The 16444-nt window shown below is 49.3% G+C and overlaps 1 protein-coding gene across 6 annotated transcripts; it reads right to left on the bottom strand.

Annotated features, from left to right (window-relative positions):
* Positions 1 to 1961: 1961 nt before the first annotated feature.
* Positions 1962 to 15676, bottom strand: LOC101919466 (UAP56-interacting factor-like). 6 transcript variants are annotated; one of them, XM_055818231.1, is made up of 9 exons: positions 14922 to 15142; positions 10865 to 11008; positions 7385 to 7527; positions 5256 to 5383; positions 4321 to 4405; positions 3850 to 3893; positions 3689 to 3763; positions 2899 to 3010; positions 1962 to 2142 (listed from the first exon to the last, which is right to left on the bottom strand). In XM_055818231.1, exons 1-9 carry the CDS (start codon positions 15010 to 15012, stop codon positions 2047 to 2049), a joined length of 918 nt encoding a protein of 305 aa, XP_055674206.1. In that variant the 5' UTR covers positions 15013 to 15142; the 3' UTR covers positions 1962 to 2046. The 6 variants fall into 6 exon arrangements, with proteins under 6 accessions (XP_055674206.1, XP_055674207.1, XP_055674204.1 ...); XM_055818232.1 differs by having other exon boundaries at positions 4321 to 4402; positions 14922 to 15130; XM_055818229.1 differs by having other exon boundaries at positions 1962 to 3010; positions 3850 to 3890; positions 14922 to 15676.
* Positions 15677 to 16444: the final 768 nt, after the last annotated feature.

Raw genomic sequence — 16444 nt, 5'->3', positions numbered from 1 at the left:
GCCTGTGTTTTTGCAACTGATAAATCCAGTGCCCTTGTGTGCAAAGGCTGTTTCGCCTTCTGCCGCCTGCAAATTCACCCAGCCCTGCGGGTGACTAGAAGAAAAGTGTGGTTAGAAGAAGAATGTAGCTAGAAAAAAAGTGTTGTTTTTATCAAGCCCTCAATTTTAATTTAAGGAGTACTTTAAAAAATATAAGGTACAGACGGCTGAAAAACATCTATTTGGAGAATAGCATCAGGATGTGCTCTGAACACAGAGGGGATGCTGCGCACTCAGCTGTTCTGTCAGGACTGGACGGCTCCACCCCTTGGCAACCTGGTTTAAGAACTGATCGGGCTTTCTAGCAAATCTACCATCTTTTGTCAATATTTGTAATGCAGGCGCAACTGAAATCAGGGATACTGCCATTTGTGAGAGTGTTCCTTGTTTATCTTCCACGACATCTGGATTATGTGCATGAAGGGGTGATGTCTTCTCCCGAGTTCATGAACCTGGAAGCCAGTTTGCATCCGTTTCACTTCAGACATACTCAGAGCCAGAGTTGCTGTGATAATTTTGCTGATAACATTAAAGGCAAAAGAGATCACAGCAAAGATTTTACAAAATACCTATTGCAAACTTTCCACTGCTTTGGCTGTGCTTCGGAGCCAGCTTTGTGAGCAGCAAACTGCCATGCCCCACTGCCTGTGTGTGGGCATCGACGGGGACCGTGGCCTCCCCCAAAGCACCAAGGCAGCAGCCCATGTGGCCACATGTACCGTGCCCCACAGTGCCATGCTGAGAGGCTGAACTTGTGCTGGAAGCCTGCTGAAGGAAGGGAAATAACCGAAGGTGACACTTGACAGGTTAGTTTTTTATTCAATGCATTGGACTCATACATGACCACTTTGTCAACCAACATTTCACACATTCCTATAAAACCAACACCGAGTCCAGTCTCTCGTTAAAGATGCTTGGTGTAAAATGTAAAGCAGTCTATCAAATATTTACTTTAGTAAGTTTAGCTTAGAGCCCAGCAACAGGCTGTGTCCAGTGCGTTCGGTGCTGGGTTGCAGCAGCAGATCAGTGACTCACGGTTTGTTGGTACAGGGCTTTGTCAACAGATGTTTCGACCCAGCTCACTAACACCTCAGCCAATGTTTATCGGACTGCTGTCGAGCCCAGCCTCCCTCCTGCGGCTGCTGGTTTGATTATGCCACTGCTTTGAGCAGGGGTGGAGCTGCACCTACAAAATCCCTGATGCAGAACTACTGCAGCTCTGGAAAACCTGGTTTGGGCTGGGGCAGCTTGCCTGTGCTCCACGCTGAGGACAGCCACACCGGCAGCACGGCACAGCAAGTCCCACCCAGTCCCCACGACCGGGCTGGCAGCAGCAGTTAGAACGGCACGGCAACCAGAGCAATGCAAGGTGCTCATCAGGCCTGACTATGGGGCTACAGTGTGATGTTTTCAGGGTGGAGGGGTCTTACACTGCAAACCTCTGGGCGGGGATGCCTGCACGCACAACAAACTGGGCAGTTAGGTGGATGCTGGGGAAGGTGGGCAGCTGGAGCATGCCCACTGGTGCCACTGCTGGGGCACATCCCTCAGCTCCACACACGCTCTGCTCCCTGCTCTGTCTCCCACACGGGCAAGCAGGACAGCCCTGTGTCCCACCCAGGTAACAATGCAGGAAAGGCTCCATGGGGATGGCTTGGAGCTGGTTCCCCCTCCCTCTTGCACAAGTTACCCCAGGCAGCACAAGGTGCCCTGGCAGGGGGACAGGGCTGGTGCCAGCCCTGTGGCTCCCTGGCAGAGCGCTCCCAGCAAATCCACCTCTGCTCATCCCCCTTCACCACCCCACTCATGTCTCACCTGCCCTGTGCTCTGGCCCCGGCTCTCATCCTGCCTCGTCCCTGCCCTCAATTGCTCATTCATTCTGTGTGTAAGGAAGGAGACGGCACATTGCCAGATTAGCTATCTCAGAGGAAATCTATCGAGTTTTATTGAGCTGCCCATTACAGGGCCTGGACTGTTACGGGCAGTCCCTGTGACGAGCATGCGGTGCTAAGGCATGGTGACTGTCCGGCCGGCGCCTCTGGCTGCTGTAAAGCGCCTCTTATTCCTCAGACCAGAGAACCTCTCATCCAGCGTCAGGCTGGTCTGCAGGGGAAAGGGAGAGCGAGTCAGTCCCGGGTCTCATGGCAAAGCACAGCCAAACTCGTAGCAGGGTATTGATTAGAACCCATCAGTCAGGACGATGCTTCACAGCCAGTTAGTCAATTAAACCACTCAGCACATGGAGACAAGGAGCTCAACAGACTGTGTGCGGCTGGAAAACCTCCAAGCAGCACCCAGCCCCAAGACACTGGGTGTCCTCGGCAAGAACAGGAGCAAGCAGATGGCATCTGAGCACAAGGCATCAAGTAAAACCAAACTGTCCAGACAAGAAACGCCAGCAATGAAGAAGGTGGAGCAGGATTTCTGACCTGTCCCAGGGCTCTCGGACCATACTTCAGCATAAAATGCGGCACCAAGAAGGTCACCAAAGCAAAGAGAGAGCAAAGCCCAGAAGTGCTGTGTGTCTCTGAGGAGTGGGGAGCACTGGCAGTGAAACGATCCCCCCCAGCCAGGACTGCCCACAGGCAGCATCTCCCAGCTCCAAGCAAGCACATGGACAGGCCACGAGGGGCCAAAAGAGTGGGGAAAATCAGGCTGAGTCTGTAGCTGCTGAACAGTCTTCTCAGGTGCCTTCAGTTTTGCGAGCACCCTGGCCAACACGGCTAAGGGACTTTCCTCCCAGGTTATGCTAGATAAACCCAACTGGCAGCCCCAAAAACCTGAGCGTGATGTTAACAGCTTAGTGGCAGGGCCGCTGCAGGGTGCAAGGTGCCGCCTGTCCCGTCGACAATCCTCTACCTGGTTGGCCATCGCGCGGAAGTTGAATCTCAGCAGCACCCCCTTGGGCTGGGGCTTGGCTGCCCGCGGTGGTGGCCTCTGGCTTCGCAGGAATGGGCGCTTGGATCCAGGCCTGGGGAAAGCACAGATCTGCAGTCACTCAGGAGCCTAAGGCAGCTCACTTCCCATCAGCTGCAAACCAGCAAAGAGTAAAGGAGACCATCGCGTACCCCATACATCCCATGGCATGCCTCACAGCAGCCTGGGTGAGACTAAAGGGTGCCAGGAGAGCTGCCGTGCTGGCAAAGTTCCAGCACTGGGGACTACGTCACACCAGGGCTATCGTATCGTGGGGTGTTCTCTGCACCCGGGACATGCCAAGTGCCCTCACCGACCCTTCTTTCTGCCCCTGGCTGTGTGCCGGGTCCTGCAGCTGCACTGGCTCAGTTCAGGGGTGAAGCCACCCCCTTCCAGCCTCTGTGCTCTTCTCAACACGGCGAGCACACAGTGTCCCTTTGGGGTGCGCGCTGTTCCCCCACGACACCCCACATCAAGCACAACTAGCCTGCCACCTCCCACGTGCTGCTGGCACTTCCGTTGCTCTTTACTCTGGATAATGAACGAGCCACACAGTAATTACCATCTCCTTTCAGATATGAAGGGAAGGGAACGAGACATCATTTGCTAACTATTTTGGGTCTGAACCATTCATTGCGCGCTCGTTATAGAAGACATGAAGCTGCAATAATGTTAAATGGATTTGCAAGGGCTTTTTAGGGCTCCCATCCTAACAAATCACCTCATTACTTACACGCCAGTCTGGCCCGCCTGGGGATTAGCCACAGAAACTGTCAGAACTGCTCCGGGGCTGGGTTTCACTTGCCACCTGCCGAGACAGGGAGATGTATCCAGCTTCGATTCGAGCACGAAAGAGCACGTCGTGTTTGCAGCATGCCTTTGTTCACCAATTACCTTCTCATCCTTCGTGGCTTCCCTTCTCCATTAGCATCCATCTGCTGTGAAATACATTTTTGTAAAAATGACTTAACGAATCAGCTGTTAGAAACAATGATTCCTTTTGCAAGTATTTAATTTGGTGTATCTCAATAGCTCTTTCCTTGTGTGTTGTCAAGAAATTTGCTCATTTTGGGTTTCCTGCTGGCACAGCAATCTGTATGGGTGGCTTGGCTTTGCCCTGCTTGTGCTGTTGTGTAAGCTGCAAGGTTCACTTTTATCACATGCCCAGTTTTTATTTTCCAGCTGCCATTAAACTGCACTAAAAACTGCTCGCCCTGCAAACAGTCTCCTAAGAATATATTCATTGTTCAAGTCACCCATCTTTCCCAGTCACTTTTGGAAGCAAAGATACAACTGGGCAAAGGCTGGCAAAACTGAAGGCTTGTCACCATCAGCAGGTTGCACAAAAAATGTCTCGATACTGACCCCTCTCTGAAAGTTGGCTTTGGAGAACCGCTGCTGCATCCGCTTCTGCTGGAAGGCTGGTCCCCTGTTTAGCCGGAAAGGTCTGCTGGTAAAGGAGGGGGAGAGAGAACAGGACATAGGTGAGTAGGATGCCAGACCTCTCCTAAAGTTTAATGCTGAAATACTTAACCCAGTGTACTATTAAAAAGCAGTATGAGAAGCAAATGAAGCTGTGTGTTACCAAGTTCGGCCCAACAGGTTTTTCTGCCAGCAAAGGATTTCAGAGGAACTCATTTTCCTGCTCAAATGAAACAACAGCTTGTGTTTGTTCTGAATTCTGCTCATTAAAAAAAAAATTAAAAAAGAAAATTGCCGAAAAAGATCTGGTCAGAAGGGACCTCTGGAGGTCATCCAGTCCCTGCTCTACTCAGAGCAGAGAAAGATGGGATTGCAATGAAGCTTGCTTTCAAGCTCGGGGAGCACAAGGACCACAGTGAGACAGGCGCCGGGGCTGTGCCCAGCACCCAGCGGCCTGCCCTCATCACAGCTCCCAGGACACAGCATCTGCTCCTGCAGCCCCTCACCGGGACAGACCCCCTCTGCCTGGCTATTCCTTACAGCTGTAATCTGTATTTCCCGCCTTTATGAAAATAAATGCTATTTCACCCTTCAAAAGTGTTCCCCAAAGCGACAGAGGAAAAGTTTAATTAAAATACAAAGGTCACATTTGCTTTCTAAAATAAAATGGCATATTTAATACCTGAATTATTAACTATCAGCACAAAGTTGTTTTATTTCCAGGTGCTTTCCTAACATACCCAGGGGTATTTTTCTCACGTTGCATGAGCACACGGCTGTAACTGCTCCCAGCTGGCCCAGACTGAGAGCAGAGCCCCAGGAGCTGCACAGGGAATCACTGAAAAATCACAAAAACCCAGAGTAACCAAATATTTTACCTTCGCCCCGGGGCGTTGTTGCTGGAAGGTGCTGCTCTGAATCTCTTGGGGCCTGGGGGTGGCCGTCGCCGTCCATCCGGCTGCCCGCTGCTGTTGCTTTTGGTGAAAGCCTCGCTGTTCTTGCTGCCCTGAAAGAGTAGCAAGAGCTCAGCAGTTGACACCCTCGCTCCATCTTGGTGCACCAAGAGGGAGTGAGCACGAGCCACAGCACACGACCATCCTTCCCTCTGCCAGCTGCCACTGCCTGAAAAGCTGACGAATTTATGTGGCATTTTCTTTGGCTCTGTCTAGGGGGAAATCCAGCCCGCACTGAAGTGCAGGTGGTGATCGCTGACACCGCAGCAGTTCCCTCGCTGCTCCTGGATGCCTTCAGCACCACTTGCAATTACTTCAAAGGGGGCTCAAGCCCCACGCTGTGTGCTCTGCATTCCCCATCTTCTCATTCCCAACTGTTTTCCCTTTGCGATTTCTGCAGTCTTGCAGTGGAACAACCCTGCTCTGCAAGTGTTGGTTTGTTTTCTCCTTTGATATTTCTTGATGGGAAATTGATTCCTTGCTGTGTCTATTAAAACCTGGTCTCTTCCACGTTCTTTTGTTATCTATGGCAGGAATATTTCTATTGAGCAGTGCTGCTGTGGTCTCAACATTGGACTTGGTATACACCGTTGTCATCAATCAGTATGTGCGCCTTGGTTCCTGGGCATGAAACTACAAGTACCAGGAAGAACGTTTCATTCTAATGGTGCAGAAATACAAAAAAAAATTGTGATTGGAGAGCAAATCTCGCACATGCCAAGCATTATAGCTTTGCTCAGGTTTCTTTTTGGCCATTGACCCTTTCTTGTTTGGACATGTATGTTGCCCAGCCCGAGCCCTGAAGCACATCAGAAGACCCCTCAGCAGTGCAGGTCCTCCTGCAGTTATTTTACACAAACTGCCACAGACTCTGTCCCATTTATTTCTGTGGGACAGCCACCATCACCGTTACTACCTACTAACTGAGACGTGCTTCCACATTCTTCCCACTTGGTTTATTTCTGCAAAATGGAACCTACCATAGAATTATGCCTCCTAGCAACTGCTTATTACTTTCTGCTAATATCCAGCCACACTCAATATGTGAGTCATCACTGTCTTTATTTTCAGGAATAACCACACTCCATGCACATGCATGCTCATTTTAGAGCTCTCTTATTTATACCCCCAGGACAAAGCCATTAAATGTGCCATCATGTTCACCACTTTGGTGTTTTTTTAAAAGCTTACTGAGCGTACATGACATCCTCATTGAGTGGATTTCCATCAGTGTGGAAAACAAAACCCTCTCGCAGAGGACTATCTACCTGCTCGGTTTCCACCTTCTACACCAAGCCAGTTTGACACTCAGAAGAAAGCTGTAAGAACTACTTTAATGATGAATATGTAGCTTCTTTCCCATCTCTTGAGTCTTAAAAATAACTCAAAAGCCAAATGGAAATATTTCAATCTTTTTTTTAAAGTGTTTTTAGGCAAAGACAAGACCCAAACATTTAAACTTGAAAAAGGAAAAGCCACGAATGAATAAAAAAAAATGCATTTTACACAGATGCACATGGGTAATCTGACCCACGGCCATCACAGTACTAGGAATCAGTGTCTCTGGGGGGGATACCCACTTGCTAGCGAAACGTATGTCTCTGAACCAAAGCCACCTGAAGTCAACAACAGTCTTTCCTTTGACTTCACTGGACCTTCGAAAATACTCTTGGTGGAGAACAAATAATAGTGACTCTTAACATACCTCCTCTAAATGATAATAGTAGATGAGATGGCATATAATTTGTTTTTATGGAAATATTTTAATTTTTTTAAGAAGACAGTTTTAAAGAATCTTTTTTGTAAAACCCATGGGAACTGATTCAGTAAAATTATGCCAAGTCACAAGCTTATAAAACCAACTGGAAAACTGCTATTTTATATGCATATGTGTCTGTACTCACCTATGCATACAAATGCTGTGCGCAGGCATACAAAAAATGGTGCCTGTAAACTGTTTATGCAGATTGTTCTTTGGAGTGATGCAGGATCATAAAATCCAGCAGATTTCCATTTGACATTTGGGAACAGCTGTACTTTCCGTACCCCCCTACCTCTTGAGCCAATGCCTGGCGATTTAAAGGGCTCACTCCATTTAATGCAGCAGCTGCTCTTCTCCTGGGACCGGGCACAGTATTCCTGAATTGTCTCCGATTGTACTGTTGTTGTCCAAATCCTCTTCTAAAACGGTTAGGTCCTACAGAAATAAGCTCTTATTTTAGCATCCTTCAAAACTCAATTTATGATTACAGTTTTGCAAATGGATTGCTAGGATGACTTAACATGATATAGGAGTATCTGTATAAATAGTGATGCAAGAATCACATTAATTCATTCCAAAAAAGTATATTAATTTTGCAGAATATTAAATAATTTATCTTTCCAATATCTCACTAACATTGCTGTTATACATAGGACTGACAAAACATATTATTTGATGTGAAAGAATATAGAAGAGAAAAGCCTTCCACAATTCTGATTCCTAATAAAGGCAGGAACACTTGCATGAGGAAACCTGTCAATCTGTTGTCAGTTCACACTGCTATGAATTAACCGTGAAATGGGAAAAGCCTTTTGATACAGATAAGCAAGTGACTCGAGCATCCAGAAACCAACTCCACAGCAGCCTGGAACAGCTCTGAGCGCCCATATTATAGCACGTGATAAGTGAAGACTGGACCATAATTTTTATATATACATATATATATGTTTGTGGGAGGTTTTTTTGCTTGACATCTCCTTACTTACTGCACATATTGAAGGGGGCACCTTCTGCTGCTATTTTACATAACTGCACAGTGCATACACACCAACAGGCTGTCTTGCATTTAATGTTTTCCCCTAAGCCTGCTTATGATTTTGAAGTGTGCTGAAGTGTCGAGCGAGAGGAAAGCACTCTGTCAGTGCATTAAAGCCTAATTACTGCACATGATAAACTTCTGTAGTCATAACGAAGTAGACATCCTCCGAATCACTATACCAGCGAAATGTGCACACGTACTCAGAGGGGTGTATAAACCAGGCATAAGGCAGTGCATGGCAGAGGGCAGCAAACCTGCGGTTAAACCCTGGGCCGTAAAGCAGAACCTCACTGATACAAACCACAGAGCAGTTAGATGCCTGTATCGATCCCATACCATCAATTCCTTCATCTCAGCAATTTACAATGACTTGGAGCAATTAGAAACGAAGTGTTCCGAGGCAGCAGTGACACTGCTGTCAGGGGCCACCACCGCAGTGATTAATGAAGGCTCCAGCCCCAGGGTGTAACACCGGTTGGCGCCAGCGTAGGCTGGTCACACTGGAATACAAGTGAAGATGATTTGAGCTGCTTTGGCTCCAAGACAAAAGGGCACCAGGGCATGCCTGTGGGAAGCACCTCCTGAACAGCATGTCGGGGTGCTTTGCTCCTTACAGCCGTAGGTTGGTTGGGAACACTCACAAAAATGCAACGCTGTTCACAAGCTCTGTGGGGCCACTAGTTATTTTCTTTGCAAACGATGCCCTCTCAGCGCAGCAGTGCAGGTGTGTAAATGTTCCTCCCCCAACATACCCCTGAATTTTGGCATTCTGTGTCTTCCTGACCAGATGTGGTCTCGCTGTGTTTAATGCCCCTTTCTTCCCTCCTAGTTCTGTTCCCCAGTTTATTTTTCCCTCCAACAGCCACCCTGGGTGCCTCTCTCTTGCCTGTTTGCCAGACTGCTCTCCTGCAGGCCACCAAGCCTTGCGACACTGCTCTCCCGCACCCTGGCGAAGGCAACTCCTCTGCAGCCAGACAGACTGAGCTCAGCTGCCTTTCCTGGGTGTTTCATCAGTGCGATGGGAGGGACTGATGCAAAAGGCAGCCCTGACTAGAAAATCATGCCCCTGTCAGTCAGTTCATATTAGAGAGCCTCTGCTCAGTGGTGCACCCAGGCATGTCTCAGCCAGTGTAAATAACTAACGACACAGCCATCAGCCTCCGAGGGGTACCCCGTGTACACCAGCTGGGGACCAAGGCCCTGGTCTGTCATGTGTATCCTGAAGTGTGACACACGGGAGGCTCCATTTCTGCAAAAAGCCCGGCAGATATTTAACAATGAAAGAACATTTGAATAAAACCCCGCAGCATCAGCATCTGGGGAAGACCCCCACTGTGTTTTGGTGCACACTCAAAGCCTGGTGCTGGACGTACCTGAGTTGGCCAAGAGGCACCTCTGCCCACCAAGTCCAGTTTGGGGAGAACCCCTGATGTGTGACAGACTCATTTTTTCCAAAGAGGTTTGAAATTGGTTTTTCCCCCACTGGGAAGATGGCTTAAGCTATATTCCAGGAGGGATAACAGCACTTCACTTGCACGAGTTCTCTTGCTGGTTTAATCAGCATAATACCCTTCTCCACCCCCTGTCATTACAGTGCTGGGCTGTTCTGATCATCATTTTGATAACGGTTATCACGTCTCAGCCCAGGAGGGACTGCATTTCAGCAGGGACTGAAGTGAAATGAGCCCCTGAAGAATTATGGGCTAAATTCCCAGTCATGCTGAGCTTCCCAGAATTGCTACTGACATCAGAACCACACAGCATGGCGGGTCTTTGCACTTGGCAGGGCTGAATTCAGGCTCAGTTAAAGTCTATGAAATACTAAGACTAGCAGAAGTAATTCTGTAAATGAACAGAAAAGTCTTCCATTCTAAGGAATGGTTAAAAAAAATATTTCATTTGATGTATTTGACTCTGCATACAGTAGTCGCTTGAGTGTGGAAAAATATCAAAGCCTGTGTTTTTGACAGAAAGATCAATTTGCAAAGGGCAATTATCATCATTCTGTTTTGAACCGGAACAATTCTTGGTACGGCAATATGTGGTGGAGACCAAGAACATGAGAGTGGGAGGCAGATCGGAGACAAGCAGGATTCCACCCAGCAATCCCACTGTCCTGATGTGCCATTGGCACTCCAAGGGAACACTGCAAAGACACTGCTGCAAAATGTCACTAAAATCTCCAATGGAGTAATTTTGCAGCAATTAAAATTAAAAAAAGGACAATTTTGATAGAGATGGCATCATGCAGCAGATCACTTTGGTTTTGTAGATAAAAGTTAGTGGAACTAAACATAGATTAGTGTGTGATCGCTCAGTATTATAAAAAATTTATCATAAAAATAGCATGCTTGGCAAAAAATACAAATTAGCTCCAATAACTGAACTATCAAAGACATTTACTGAAGGGGTAATTTAAGTGCGTTCTGGGAAAAAGAGGATTAGGAAGAGGCATAATTAAACTATGCAAAGCCAAAAGGGAATAGAGAATAGATATTAAGTCACTTTGAATTAGTAATTCATGAGAGGGTGGAAGGGAGAGAAACAGATGAATTTATGCTCTGAAAGGGCCCTGATATTCCATTGTTGCAGAGAGAAAAGCTATTCAGAGTCTGAGTACACCTTATATGCACACAGGAGTTAGATAGGAGAAGGGTTTAAGGGCTGTATTTTGTTACACAAAATGTGTTTTGCAGCTTGGCAGGCCTCTGCTGTCCCCAGGCACTCACCTACCTTGCAAATTCCTCTGCATCCAGGCGCGGAAACGGGGCCGCCCATACCCATACGCTGAATTTCTGTTCTTGACCTGCTGCCTTCGCGTGTCCCCTGCAGCGCTGGCATCTGTTTGCTCTTTCCTGTGACGTTTTATGATGTCATCTAGATCAAAATGGCAAAGGGGAAACCCATAAAACCAACACTTTCTACCAACAGTGATTCCCACTTTTGGTACTTGCAATTGTCTGCAGTAAAAAAGGAGCTTGTGGTTCTGTGAGGGATGCTGGCTGGACAATAAAAGATTAAGCTTAGCTCAGAAAGTATAGGATCAATTTACTCAGCTCCTGCAGGCTGGAGATTAGAGTGCAGCAAATTATTTAAAGATGTGCTACCATCCGGCACGTATCTACCATGTGTGCAGGACAGAGATTTCAGACCCACATCCCACTGAGGGATCCAGTCCCGCAGATTTCCCACAAGCACAAGGGAATATGTTTTCGCAGGGGCACCAGGAGCTCAGTGCTGGGCAGAGAACATTTTTTTTAGAAGATCTGACGTGGGAGGCTGCAGGAAAGGTGGTCCAAACGGGGAGAATGGGTAGAAGCACCCATGGGTGCACCCATGCAGTGATGGCTGCTCCAAGGGCTCCCCCCACCACGCGTGGGACATGGGCACTGTCCAGTGCAGAGGACATGTCCCTGATGTATCAACAACACAACCACTGTTCAGGCGTCATGCAAACACAAGCAGGATGAATGTCCCCCTAGCCCCTACATTTGTGAAGAGGAGAACTGAAGCTTGGTGCAGCGAAGGCTGCAACGCGAGGGCTGCAGGGAGGGAATTTCACTTGTACAGAGTGACTGTCCAGAAAGGCGACATCATGGTCCTGCAAACACTCATGGTTCACCAGGTGGGTGTAGGATCAATTCCCATCTCCCGGAGTCAGCTACCTGCATGTCTTTCCTCACAGTGCTTTAAAAAAAAAACCAAAGCAAGTTTCTAGCCCTCGGTGGTATGAGATGAAGCTTGACACCATAAACCTCTATGGCTCAAAAACCAGGAAGCAAACAGATGCATCATGCACAATGGATATCAGCAGTACTTTGAATTTTAAATTCTGCGGCCTTCAGGACCTGAGTATTTTCTATCTACGGTAGATGCTCCTGTCTAGTTACTCAGTATAGCTCGCCTAGAAACAGCTGGATATGGATCTATCAACCACAGCTCTAGAACCTCTCAGCTTCTGCCATTGTCTGGTGAAACAGAGAGGGAGAGTATCTCACACAGAAGAGGACAGTGCAGGGGATGCCTGTTCTCCCCTGCAAAATGTGGGTTCTCCTGCGTAGACCTGTCTGCACCGCACCAAGGGCACCAGCTCTTGTGCTTCATGCTGAACACGTCAATTCGATTCCCAGGCCTGCCCCGCTGCCAGCAGCAGTAGGATATTTTGGGAACTCTGCACAGCTCTCTGCAGACAGGAGGGAGGGCAATGAGCCAGCTCCCGCGCTGCAGCAGTACAAGCGCTGCGACCAGGCACAGTTGCCTCTCACCTCGAGCACCCACCACTGCCCCAACACAAAAGGGGTCTAAAATGGCCTGAAAGCACCAAAATGGACTCGGGATGTCCTGCCAATGCCCCAGGACTCCCCTCACCCAAACTTCTTATTAGGCAGCTCTGAAAGTGTACTCTACCGAGCTCTTCCATGAACTGCGAGATGTTTCCCGCTTTCTTCGCAAGACGCCATCCAAATGCACTTCCCAAGGCACAGAGCCCGTATGAAATAACCAATTATTTTTCCTGTGATTTAGATACTTCTGGTTTAAAACTATAATAGTAGCACTGAGAAGACAACACAAGATTTCTCCCAAGGATATTTTGCCACTGTGCTTCACCAGTTTGGACCCAGTCAAGCATCCCAGGTGCTTCCCTAGGCACTGCTGCGCTAACCAACCATCCCAATGTCCCCTGAGCTGCTCTAAGTGCCGTGTTTTACAACAGAGAGACACAAAGGAAGGTGATGACCCACCCGCTGTATCCACAGTATACCTGACAGGGTTTTGAAAGCTCATGCCCATTCCGAACAAGTGTTTTCAAAAGACAACACTGGAAGCTGAGCTATTTGAACCATGCACAAACTACTTGTAGATGTAGAGCTCTATTAAGAAACAAAAGCCCCTCAGTTCTCAGTGAGTTGGTCTGAAATCAAGGGGATCTTCTTAATTCAGGCTGTTCCAATGAAGAGAAAAGGCAAAGGGACATCTCCTCATTAATTCATATTTTCCAACAATTTCTTCTTTTAACCTCAAACCTTCCAGAAAATATTTAGCAAGTAATAAAGCCACCTCTGTTAAGCTCCAAGCAGAATATTTTAAACTTTCGCAAATTAGTGAGGAAAGAAGTGAAGTGTCCAAATCAGGCCTTTTCCCAGGCAGTGGTTACTCCAGCTCCTTAATGAATCACTGGAGTGGAAGCACAGAAGTGCCATTAGCTTTCAGTGGGTGATTATCATGAAAAGCACATCATACCTCCAGTGCTTGTCACTTGTCATTTTCTATCAAGTAACTCCTGTGTCCAAAATAATACAAAGGCCAGGGAAAACAAACGAGAGCAGATATATAAGAATAGGGTGCGTGACTGCTTTTGTGATTTCTGTGTCAGGTCTGCCAGGAAGAGAGCATGCTGGGAGAGACTGAGCGATGCTCTTGGTATGAATGCGCTAATGTTCTCAGCTAAGTGTGCCTTTGGGACATGTGCTATTTGGGGCACAAGACTGCTTTGAAGTGTGTCAACAGCATCCCTGATTGCTCTGCAGAGAGGTGGATGCAGGCATGCAAGGGTGGGCTATCTACAGCGCAAGGAAGGGCTCACTGGGAAGGGAGAGGAGATGAATGCTCATGGACCCAGTCTGTCACCTTTTAGTGTTGGGTTTTTTTTTTGTTTGGGCATGACTTGTTACCCTGTCTTTTGTACCCGTACATACGATGGGGTTAACAGAGCAATGTAACAGAGTACTACCTAAGGCTGGAAAGGATCCTGGAGGTCATTTAAGGTACCCCTATGCCCTCAAGACAGAATTAGATCTATCAGGGCTGCTTTAGAGTAACTCCTGCAGTTTCCTGTGACTGCCGACTCAAGCAAGGCCCAAGGCATCTGAAAACAGAGAAACAAGCACCTGATGGTGAAAGTATCAGCTCTTTACCAGGTCTCTTGTTTTCCAGCTCTTTTCTGCCCTGAGTAAGGTGTACTCTGGATTGAATATGGAGATGGACCACAGGAGGTCTGACTGAGGAAAGCGCTATGGGAGAGCAAATGCGAAGGGAGTACAGTACGGCAGCAAACAGGAAAAGGGTGTGCAACACCATGGGGAAAAACTAAATAAAAAATTAGGGACCCGCTGTTGCTGTAAAACCTCATAGCACCGTTAAAATAACTGCGTCAGCCAAGAATTCCGTTTGAGTTCACAGTGGAAAATGTTCTGCTGTTCCTGACAAGTGGCTCACTGCTGGGAAGAAGTGACACAAGGTCTGTTTGATCCGCTAATAAAAGGTGTCGTGGACTTTCCTTCCACAGCAGAGATGTCAGCACGATAATCCACCAGGATCTATCGCCCAAACGCCGCAGTCCAGGCCTTCGGAGTTAATACAAGGGCAGCTGTTTATGCCGAGTTCACGTAGCCAGTGCCAGAGGAATGGCGAGCATCACGAGCAAGCTGCTATAAATAGCCGGCACCCCCCGGGACATGTCTCCTATCTCTATTTCAATAGAGGGCCCATTTCTGGAAGCCGCGCCGGGCTGGCGCTCTCCCCGCGGCAGCTGCGGGAGCTGCCCGCACAGCACACCGGCTGCGAACCCGCCGCCCCGCACCACGGCGGCCCCGTCGCCTCGCCCCGCACGGTGCCCGGCCCCGCAGCAGGGTGCGGGCGCAGCGGAGGGCACCGCACCGCCGGGCCGCCCCCGGCCCCCGGCCCCCACACGTACCGGCGCAAAGCCAAGCCCCGGGCCCCGCCGGGCGCACGGAGCCCCCTCGGCCCGCCGCCCCCCGCCCGGCAGGGACCCCCGCCCCGCCGCACGTACCCAGGGACATGTCAATCTCCTCGGCTCCCGCCTGCGGCCCCTCGGCGGGGCCCGGCCCCGGCTGCGGCCCCGCCGCCTCCATAGGCTCCATGGGCTCCGTGCGCGCAGTGCCGCCGCCCCGCGCCGCCCAGTGCGCCTGCCCGGAATGTGCCGGCACCCGCCCGGCTCCCCGCCCGCCCGGGCACCCCGGCCCGCCCCGCCCGCCAGCACCCCGGGGGCGCCCGCGCTTCCCCGGGACCCCGCCGGCCGCGTTCCCGCTGCCCAGCCTCCCTGCTGACCGCTCTTGCCCCCGAGCCCGCTCCCGGCGGGGCACGCCAGGAGCAGGGATGTCTGCTGAAACCCCGCCGGCCGCTTCCCAGCGGGGCAGGAGCAGCGGTGGCCGTGCCCCGTGCGGGAGCAGCGGTGGCCGTGCCCCATTTTGAGGACTAGAAGAACAAGGTGGAGGCCCTGGGCTTGTATTCAAGCACGGAGTCTGCCGGCGAGTTTCCTGGGGAGGAAGCATCCCTCTGGGACTGGTTTTCCAGCACCGTCCTCACCACTCACAGAATCGGATTCTTCCAGGGGTCTTTCAGTCTCTGGGGCACGTCAGTTGTGGCACTGGTGCTGTTCTGCAGTTTGAATACAAAATGTGAGCAAAACCATCTTCCTTTATTTTTAAAGCCAGATTAGAAAAAAGGAAGAACAAAACACCAAAAAACGAAAACCAAACCCAAACAAAATGGAAGAGAAGCACTGGGAGACCAATCGCTCCTTTTCCAAAGGGCTACTGAGCATTAGGTGAACAGCACGGTTTTTTTCTAAACTTTCTATATAATAAGTGCTCTGAAATAATCTTCCACATATACGTAATAAAGGCAACATAAATCTCAGAACCGAGTCTGCATGTTCTGTGTTTTCAGGATAGTTTCTTGTATTTTCACAAGTTTCCTTTTCCCAGCTTGCACTTCAAATGGGAGAGAAATTTCTATGTGCAAACAAACCAGGGCAAAGATTGCCTCCTGGTATGTGCATAGCTCTCAGCAAGATCAAGTGCTTCTGAAAGTGTTGGTTTAGGGAACTGTGCTTTCATGAAAGAAAAGAACAGAGCAGTGTTGAGAGAGCAACACGTAACCTTGGCTGTCTTTTGCAATGACACTGCAGGATGATCACTAAAGCACTTTCATGTGAAGTGTGAGGCACTAAGGTCACAATACCCTGTTTGCAATTTTCCGTGCTATGCCAAGTGTCCCCGGGGTGCTGCTGCTCTTTGGGGAGCCCTGGCTTTAATGCACCCCTAGTCCACGAGCTTTCCTTCAATGGGAGTCACTCCAATTTCCCAGCAGCTAGGGAAGCTGTGGCCACAGGGAAAGGACTGGAAGTACCCACATAAGCCAAGACTCTAGCGATGGACAGGGGGAGGAGGTCTTCAGCCTTGGCATCTTCTAGCACCCCGTGCGGTTTGGGGAAGGGCGCGGGGTGGGGGTGCCCTGGAGCCAGCTGTGAAGCAGCAGCTGCCGGGACCCCCAAGGGAGGGAGTGCAGGAG

Source organism: Falco peregrinus, chromosome 13 (assembly GCF_023634155.1).
Source record: "Falco peregrinus isolate bFalPer1 chromosome 13, bFalPer1.pri, whole genome shotgun sequence".
NCBI classification, from domain to species: domain Eukaryota; kingdom Metazoa; phylum Chordata; class Aves; order Falconiformes; family Falconidae; genus Falco; species Falco peregrinus.
Note: the sequence above shows the minus strand (reverse complement) of the source record. Positions and strands in the feature narration are given on the sequence as shown.